At 46.7% G+C, this 9,972-nt stretch overlaps 1 protein-coding gene across 1 annotated transcript; it reads right to left on the bottom strand.

Annotated features, from left to right (window-relative positions):
* Positions 1-1,527: 1,527 nt before the first annotated feature.
* LOC110338792 (olfactory receptor 13C7-like) lies at positions 1,528-2,609 on the bottom strand. The gene has a single exon (XM_021222237.1). It carries the CDS (start codon positions 2,540-2,542, stop codon positions 1,586-1,588), a length of 957 nt encoding a protein of 318 aa, XP_021077896.1. The 5' UTR covers positions 2,543-2,609; the 3' UTR covers positions 1,528-1,585.
* Positions 2,610-9,972: the final 7,363 nt, after the last annotated feature.

Consider the following 9,972-nt stretch of genomic DNA (forward strand, 5'->3'; position numbering starts at 1 on the left):
ATAGCCTAGCCCATGACCTAACAGAGTTCTTGTTCCCCTCTGAAGCTGCGCGAGTGGAGTCTCAGTGTCCTCCTCACTTCGCTCGACATTTTAGAGATGTTAACCCCCACCAGAAGGGCTCGTTCGGCTCTTCTGCAGCGTTTTATGGCTCCTCTAGGCAGCTCCAGTGAATTATTCCACATTTGCTGCACAGCTATTTTCTGTTTAAAACGACCTCTCTGTTTCCTGCTTCGGAAGCATCCAGGTGTCCTCTCTATGGAGCCGGCTGTCAGTGGAACAGACCTTCTGGATGTTCACGCACAAGCTTCCTCTCTTCGGCTACCCAGAACTCAAATGCCTCCGTTTCCTCTTTTAATGCTTTTGTAAACTGGATTTTTTTTTTCAGAGTACTTGTGCATGTCGTTTAAATTGTCACATTTCGTGTCCCTAAAGTAGTTAGTAATATTCTTGTTACTGTCATTTGATATCTGTAAGTCAGCAGTATCTCTTTTTCACTCTTGATTTTGATAGTGTACTGTCTGTCAGTCATCCATCTCTCTGTCCATCTTTCTATCACTGTCTGAGTCATACAAGAGATTTATCAATGTCGTTGTCTTCTGTAATATCTGTTTGGATTTGTTAGTGTTTTCTATTGCCCATTTCCCACTTGCTGTGGTTGTTCAAATAATTTCCTTTTACCCATGTTAGATTACTTTGTTATTTTTCTAGCTTGTTAAAGTGAAAAGTTGGGTCATAAATCCTGGCATATATTTAAATTTTTAACATTCCATTCAAGTTCTGCTTTAGATATATCAAACTTTTTTGAGAAGTTTATACATGAGTATACTGTATTTGTATCACATCTACCCCCTCCCCTTCCCCTCCCCTTTCCCTCCCCCGTCCCCTCCCCCTTCCCCTCCCCCTTCCCCTCCTAAGCTCCCCTCTTGAATTCATGGCCCTTTTTTGTTAATATATGTTAGCACTGGATAAAATATCTAAAACATGAATGTGGAAAAGAAAAAAAGACCAGATGTAAAAGTAAACATTTATTATCTGAAATTTATAGAGGAAAGAAAACTTTCTAGAATTTACTTAGGAGTTCCATGGAGTCAGAGGTGGGGACTGACTGAAGATGGTGAGGGAGAAACTTTGGAAGTGGTGTGAGTGGTCTAAGCATGGAGAGAGATTATGTATTCCAGACCAGCTTGGGCCACATAGCAAGAGTCTAAATAAAAAAATAAAGCAAGCAGTGAGCTCTTCTCACAGTGTCCTCCCAATTGCACAGTGGGGGAAAAAGACCTGATATGCACACCCCAACTAGACTTTACTGACAAAGAGAGAAGTGTATTTTTTCACAGTTTTTATTGCTTATTTCGTTGGTGTACAAAGAACACTTAATTTTTATAGCACTTTTTCTTGGTTCTAGGCCATTTTGTACAACCAATATCTTTATTGTAAAGAGTTCATGGTCCAGCCCCAGTCGCTCACGAAGAACTCAGTCCAGACTGATCTACAGGGCTAGCGAGCAAGGCTATGCTGAACGAGTGACTGCTCCCAGCCAAACCCTGGTGTGCACAGAACTGGGAAGTGACCCGCTTCCTCACTATCACTGAATCAGGCATTTCTGACCCACCAGGTTCCTCACAGCAGCCTTCACATCCTTGTTCCTCAGGCTGTAGATGATGGGGTTCAACATGGGGGTCAGTACCCCATAAAATAAGGAGATGAGTTTGTCCGCAAGGTCCTGCTTGTCTGCCCCCAGTGGGTCCTTGGACTTGGGCTTCCCGTACATGAAGAGGATGGTCCCATAGAAGACGATCACCACGGTGAGGTGGGCAGAGCAGGTGGAGAAGGCCTTCTTCCTCCCCTCAGTAGAGGGGATCCTCAGGATGGTGGAGAGGATGAAGATGTAGGAGACAAGGATGAACAGAACTGGAACCCCCAGGAAGATCACATTGGCCACCCCCATGCTGATGACATTGATGGAGATGTCAGCACAGGCTAGCTTTAAGACGGCCAGGATCTCACAGGTGAAGTGATTAATGACATTGTCCCCGCAGAAAGGCAACTGCACCACAAGGGAGATCTGCACCAAGGAGTTAGCACCACCAGCCACCCAGGAGCTGACAGCCATGGGCACATAGGCAGCCTTGCTCATGACCACAGGGTATCTAAGGGGGTTGCAGATGGCCACATAGCGATCAAACGCCATCATGCCCAGGAGCACACACTCCGTGGCTCCCATGGCGAAGGAGAGAAACATCTGCACGGCACAGCCCGAGAAGGAGATGGTCTTCCTGGGGGTGAGAAAACCATCCAGGACNAAGGNGACCGAGGAGGTGGTGTAGCAGATGTCCAGGAAGGAGAGGTTCCCCAGGAAGAAGTACATGGGCGTGTGCAGGTGGGAGTCGAGGATGCTCACCAGGATGAGGACGCCGTTGCCCANCAGGATCACCAGGTACATTGACAAGATGAGCACGAAGAAGGTTTTCTCCAGCTTCGGGTGATCTGATAACCCCAGCAAGACAAATTCAGCTACTCTAGACTGATTGGCTCCTTCCATTTCTCATGTTCTCTTCTGTCTTGCAAAAGCAGAAGACAGCAAGCACTTCTTCATCAGGATCAGGATGTGGGCATGGTTCTAGAACGTATAATTAAATGTAAAGTCGGTGTTGAAGGGATAAAATTCACTATTAGGTTGCCTGAGAGTTCAGGACGCATTGGTTCAAGCAGGAAAAGCCTCTGGTAGCCAACTGTGATAGATAGAGGGACACAATATAGTCAGGACAGTGGAGCCAGCATGCCTGTGGGAAGGGGTATGTCTATTCATGGATGCAGGACTACATGAAAACCACGAAGGAGGGGAGGGGCATGGACTAATCTGGATACCCCTGCCCCCTCCTGGGCTGAAGTTGCTCTTAGTAATGTTAGTTATTGGCATGGTCTCCCTCACTCCTGTCACTCTGATTCTGTGCCCTAACAATAACATTATGATGATAAGTTAGCTTCACAGAGAATATGGTAGCCAGGCAGATTAGAGTCTAGCCAGAATTTCTGTTTGTTGCAAGGTGCCTGTCCTTCATTTCTTGTGAATTTGATGGATGCTGTCCCTGGGTTGCACTATCAGTAGAGCCTTTGGGGCTGCTGGACATGGTGGTCTTTACTGATGCGTTACCTTATCCCCTCTCCCATAGCTCAACAGTAGGACCAGGCTGCTTTGTACCTATGAAGGACAAGTGTCCCTTGTGCTTTCTTGTGTACTCCTTGGGACTGGACTCTGTGCTTTGGAGAAGTTTTCTAAGTTGCATCTTCTAACTCAAGCCCTGCTGCTGTACCTGACTTGACACATTCTCCAAAGTAGAGAAAACAATTCCAGGCTTACAGAGGTTTTGTGCAAGGAGAACCACGTGTACAATGCGCTGCAGGGACGGAAGAAGTGAAGACCTATACATTAGGGAAAACCTGAAACCTTCTCACATTAAAGATTAGGAATGTGGGGCCAGAGAGATGGTTCAGTGGGTAGACACTTGTCACCAAGCCTGAGGAGAGGTCAATTCCTGGGACCCAAACAATGGAAAGAGACAAAGCAACTCCTTCAAGTTGTTCTCTGATGTCCACAATAGCACCGTGACATGTGTTTGTGTGCACATGTGTGTGTATGTGTGTGTCTGTGTGCGCACAAACACTCACACACACTCATGCACACACCCAGAGAGAGAGATCTTCCTGTTGCTAGGGAAGATGGGTGAGAGAAACCAAACCCAATTTAGAGCTCTCATGCAGTTGTCAGGGCTGAACTACAGGCATCAGGAATAGTTGAAGAAAAAGAGGTCTGTTTTCAGAGATGTTAGAGCTGTGCATGGGAGATTTGAGCCACAGCGGGGACAGCACTATGCGTGGGAAGTGTGAGCCACAGCAGTGACAGCACTATGCGTGGGTGATGTGAGCCATGGCAGGAAGTACCTTCTCTCCAGAAAAAAAAAAAAAAAGTTTCCCAGTTGTTTTTAGCACCTAATGCATAGCTCACACCTCTCAGTCTCTTGTCAGCCTTGATAATTAGTCAGCCTGACATTAAGCAGAGACTTTCCTTTATTCTTGCCCCTCTACAATGGCCCTCACTCCGCCTCACCCCTGCACCAGCTGAGACATCCTGAGTATACCTGTTCCTTTTCCTCTATGAAGAACCCGAGAGATGTGGAAGCCAGAACCAAGGTCTAGACTTGGATTCCATCTGTCCTCGGATCCCATCTCTGTTCCTCTTCTCACCTACCTGAAGAAGGCATGGCCACAGAGAGAGCCCTGCCTGTGTCCACTGGGCAGACAAGTCCATGGTGGGGATGGGAGCTCACCCAGCAGAAGATCTCCTTCTGAGGAGGGTGATGGAAGCTCTCTGGGCTTGGTGGGGGGGAGATGGTTTCAATGACTTATATTGGGCTTGCCTGACCCAGCCTTGTCTCTTGGCCTGGAATACACAGAGATTCTGTTTTACTATCTTGGGAGATATTCATCCTATCAGAGGGCACAGTGAGAGAGGAGTATATGGTTGGCTGTGGTGGTGGTGGGGGAGGGGCTCGTGTTGCTCCCTGTGCTAGCTGCCCTTCCCCATACCCAGTGAAAATGCACCGGGAAAGACAGCTGGAGGTGCCACTTGCCAGCGGCTGCTAGAGTTGTCTAGCCTGTGTTCCGTGCTTTCTGCCCTCTGCCCTTTACCTGGTTCTCCAGAGGGCCCATCAAGGATCCTGGAAAAGTTTAATGTTCTAGTTGTTTGGGAGCCGGTCTTAATCCCAGACGCAATTTAAAGTTTGCCGAAAGGCCTCACAGGAATTTAGGGTCTGTGTTCCACAAATCCAATTAAAGAGTTGCAGACAGTTCTCTGTGAATCTGAACTCTTTCTGTAAAGGAATGTAAAAGAGAGTTCCTGCCTGCCCTCTCTCTGTCCTGTGTTTCCTTGCCTTCCCAGGAACAAGGGAATATCAACTGCCTAACTCTGCTTTGACCACAAGAGGGGGATGGCTCGCCTCAGCCGAGGCAGCCACACTTCCTCTGATGCTCCAGGCAGCTGCTTAAGCTCTGGGAGGCTAAGAGCTGAGGGCTGCTTTGTCCCAATGTCCTCTGGCTCCAGGTAGGCTCTGGAGTGGCTACTAAGGATTTGGGGATGAAAAACAAACAAACAAAAAAAAAACCCTTCCCACAACAAAGGGATGTGTGGATAATGGGGCAGGAAGGGTTTGAATTTATAGATTTCTATCTGCAGTCATTGTTTGGAGAACAGTGGGAGTGGTTATTTTATTTTATTTTATTATTTTTTTTAAACAGACGCACTCCCCATACCCTGTTTAACTAATTTTAGCCATCTCCTCGGCCGCATGGTGACCCACTGCCCATGTCAGGCTGTGAGCAGCACAAAGAGGCCTCCTCAAGCTGACTGACAATCCTGAAGCTACTTCAACGTAGTTTAAGCTTTGCAAACTGGGGCTGGGGAGATGGTGGAGTGTGTAATATGCTGGCTTTGCAAGCAAGGGCACCTGAGTCTGATCCTCAGAACCAACTTAGAAAAGTCCGTCACGGCTGCTCACACTTGGAATCTCGGTACCGAGGAGGCAGAGACAGGCAGACCTATGGGGCTCTCTGCCCTACCAGCCTAGCCTGCTTGGCATACTCCATGTCACCGGGAGGGAGTGTCCCAGATAAGGGGGACCACCATGTGGCTCAGGAGGGACACTAGAGTTTGCTTTCCAGCGTCCATGTGCACCACACACATCGATGTAAGCCCTGAACAAAATGTGTGTGTGACACACACACACACACACACACACACACACACACACACACTATTAAATAAATAAATAAATAAATAAATAAATAAATAAATAAATAAATAAATTACACGGCCTGAGCTTAAAGGAGGGCAGAAAGGGTTTAGTTTCATAAAAGCTATGGTTAAATGGTTTCGGTGGCTCCATTAAAGGCAAAATATTGAAATAAATTGCTGTCCTCATGTCCTCAAATGTTAGGAAGATGCCAAGGCTTCCCTCGGATCCTTTGGCAGAAGTCTTTTCATTCTTAATCTTTTTTTTTTTTTTTTTTTTTTTTTTGGTTTTTCGAGACAGGGTTTCCCTGTGTAGCCCTGGCTGTCCTGAAACTCACTCGGTAGACCAGGCTGGCCTCGAACTCAGAAATCTGCCTGTCTCTGCCTCCCGAGTGCTGGGATTAAAAGTGTGCACCACCATGCCCTGCTAAAACATACATTTTAATTCAAATAGAATTACATCACCCTCTCCTTCCCTTTTTCCCCCCTCTACCCCTCCAAAGCACCCACCTTCCAACCCTTCCCTTACTCCTACCAGACTCTCAAACTGGTGGACTCTTTGTTGTTGTTGTTATTTATGTTTATTTATTCTTCTCTCATACAATAAATACATCGTGACTGCAGCTTCCCCTTTCTCCCTCCTCCCAGTCCCCCACCCCCACCTCCCTTCACCCCCCAGATCTACTGTTCCTTCAGAAAAGATATCCACTGAACATTGCATAACAAGATGCAATAAACTAGGCACAAACCCTCATATCAAGGCTGAGCAGGGCAACCCAGTAAGAGGAAAAGGTCCCACGGTCAGGCAAAAGATTCAGGAACATCCCCACTCAGATTGTTAGGAGTCTAACAAAAACCCCAAGCTAAAGAACCAGGGCCTGGTGTAGACCCACTCAGGCTCCGTGGTTGCGAGCAGATACAGAGACCCTCAGCCAAGCATTCATCTGAGCTCAGGGAACCCTGCAGAAGAGGGGAAGGGTTGTGGGAGCCAGAGGGGGAGAGGACACCAGGGAAACAGAGCCCACAGCATCAGCTAAGCAGGGCTCAAGGGGCTCACAGGGACGGAAGCAGTCTTACTCTTTAAAAAAAAAAATTGAGGAGCTGGAGAGATGACCCATTGGTTGAGGGCACTTGATATTCTTGTAGAAGGTCTTGGTATGGTACCCAGGACCCACATGGCAGCTCACAACGGCCTATAACTACAGTTCTAAGTGAGCCGATGTTATCTTCTGCCTCAATGGGCTCTAGGAACCATGCTATGCACAGACATACGTGCAGGCAAAACACCCACATACTAAAGAAATAAAATTAACCAGGAGCTGCAGCACCCTCTTTTTGTGTATTAGGGGAGTGGTGTACCTAAATGCACACACACATACACATAAATAAAAAGAATTTTTAAAAAGTTTTTAAGTAAAAATTAAAACTATAGATAGTATGCCACAGGAATGGATTACTTAAGAGCCCAGCAATTACTATACTCACGGGCAAGGAAAAGCGCTTTATATAAAAAAAAAAAAATCAGCAAATAAGTCTAGTTATAGGGCTTTTGTTTGTTTGCTTGTCTGCTTGTTTTTTGAGACTTGGCTTCTCATTGCCCAGGCTGGCTCCAAACTTGCTCTGTAGCCAAGGATGACCCTGAAGTCCCAGTCCTCCTGCCTTGACCTTCCATGCACTGGGATTCCAGGTGTGTACCACATCTGGCTTTGGCACAGATTCAAGTTTCACTCCCAGCAGAGGCTGCCGCTCTCCAAATCCTTATCCTCAGAGCCCTTCATACCCTCCCAAGATTTTCTCCTCCTCCTCCTCCTCCTCCTCCTCCTCCTCTTCCGCTGCTGCTGCTGCTGATATTCTTATCACATATATGCTGGGCCTTCTGTAGTGACCTTGCCTCATAGTTCTTGGATGTTCTTTCCTTTTGGTTGCATTTGAACGTGTCTACGGACATTGCCTTAGTTCAGAAATCCTCTCCTCAGCCTTATCCAGGGTGCTCCTGAGCTCACCAGGCACTTTTCATTTCAGCCACAGTGTTTTTTAACTCCAGAACTTTCTTTTGAGTCCTTAGAATTTCCACCTCCCTGTTCAGATTTGTCTTTGCTTCGTACCAACTGTAATCACTAGGTCCCTTGACACACCACAGTTTTGTTTGTTTGTTTGTTTTAGAGATTTATTTATTTAATGTATATGAGTACATTGTGGCTGTCTTCAGACACACCAGAAGAGGGCATCAGATCCCATTACAGATGGTTATGGGCCACCATGTGGTTACTGGGAATTGAACTCAGGACCTCTGTGCTCTTAACCATTGAGTCATCTCTTTAGCCCCAAACCACAGTTTTTAAATTCCAGATTTAATAATCCCAACCAGTTGTCTGAGTCTAAAGCTTGCCATCTTCCTTGTTGAAGATAGTATAGAGAACCCACCCAGAGAGACTGCTGGGGGCTGGGAGGCTCAATGGGCAGGGGTGCTTACTCTGTAAGGATGAGTGCCCTTGAATTCCTAGCACTCACATACAATGTCTGTTAGGACTCTCTGGCCACAGCCCCAGCATCGGGTGGTGGAGACTGGTGGGCCAATCCCAGGCTCTCTCTGGCCACCCACCCTAGCCTAAGCTTCTGGGTCGGGGATCCTGTCTCACAATCTCAACACAGAACGGAACAGAGAAGATGCCCAGTGTCTTCCTCTGGCCTCTGAATTGTGCAAAAATGGTTGCGAACCCACATTCTCATGTGCTTGTAACACACGTGCACATGTAAACACAGGTACACACACACACACACACACACACGCACACATTCACACATAAAACAGAAATAAACTGTAATAACCAGGCCTTTCATGATGTGGTAGTAAAGGGTAAGCAAGGAAAATTGCTTATAAGCCTCAGAGTCAGTCTTGTGGTGATGTGCACTCTATAAAGACTCCCCATTGTACCTCCCTGTTAAGAAGGTCAGCGTGTGTAGAACTGGCTAAATTAGGATGCCAAGTAAAAGGAAATGGCCAATGTAGGAAAATCCCAGAACTAGAACACACAGCATGTTCTCAGGGGAGAGCCAAAGCTGAAGGACTAGAAGCTTAGGTGGTCTGTGCATGCCTAGGAATCAAGCATCCTGGCCCCGCCCCGCCCCTCCCCGCCCGCCCCATTAGCAACAGTGTTGCCTGTGGTGAGTGTGAGGAGACACACACATTTTAATCTCATCCTAACAATTATGAGACTTCCTGCTATAATCCACAATGCCTTCAATAATGTAGGGTTACACTCGAGTAAATGGTATTAGTGTCCAATTGTGGATTCTTTAAAAAACAAAAACAAAAACAAAAAACAGAAAAACCAGTGTTGACGCTTGACCATTGTGTTCCAATAATGATCAAGCTATGTACCATTACTACCCAGTCCATCACTTCCAATGGACTAAGAAGAAGCTCTTCACTGTAGGATCCCATTTCTGTGCATTTTCGAAAAGGGAAGCTTATAGGGATAGAACTCAAATCATTAGCTCCCCAGAGCTGGGGGTAAGAGGTTGAGATGGGCAAGCTTCTTAACTTGACAGGATTTTAAAAATCAACATGGAAATAAATACCTGGACATGTCTGTGAATTTTTTTTCTAAATTAGGTTAATTACAGTGGGAAGACCCACCTTAACTGGGGGTGGAGCTAATCTGTGGGCTGGGCATCTGAACAGAATGAAAAGGAAGAGAGCTTTCATATCCCTCAGCTTGCTCCCACAACAGATGCCATGTGACTAGCTGCCTCCTCTAGCTCCTCCCGCCATGGCATGATGGGCTGTTCCCACTAAGTTTATGATCCACATAAACTTTGGAGGCTAGGGCAAAAGGATTGCAAGGACAGTCTGGGCTATTTAGGGACACTCCACCTCAAAAGAAACACCAAAAAGAAATTTAGTAGTTTTTGGTATTTGCAAGGCTCTGCAGCCATTGCCACAGTGAAATTCTAGACAGTTCCAGAAGTCCTCAAAGAAATGCTGTACCTATCTATTAGCTCTGCCTGCTCCTCCCTCCAGTCTCTGGCAATCACCCACCCACTTTCTGTCTATGGGTTTCCCTATTGGTTGGCATTCCTTATAAATGTAAGTTCTCAAGCCGGGTGTGGTGGCGCATGCCTTTAATCCCAGCACTTGGGAGGCAGAGGCAGGCGGGGTTCTGAGTTCGAGGCCAGCCTGG

This window comes from Mus pahari, chromosome 22 (genome assembly GCF_900095145.1).
Source record: "Mus pahari chromosome 22, PAHARI_EIJ_v1.1, whole genome shotgun sequence".
NCBI classification, from domain to species: Eukaryota; Metazoa; Chordata; class Mammalia; order Rodentia; family Muridae; genus Mus; species Mus pahari.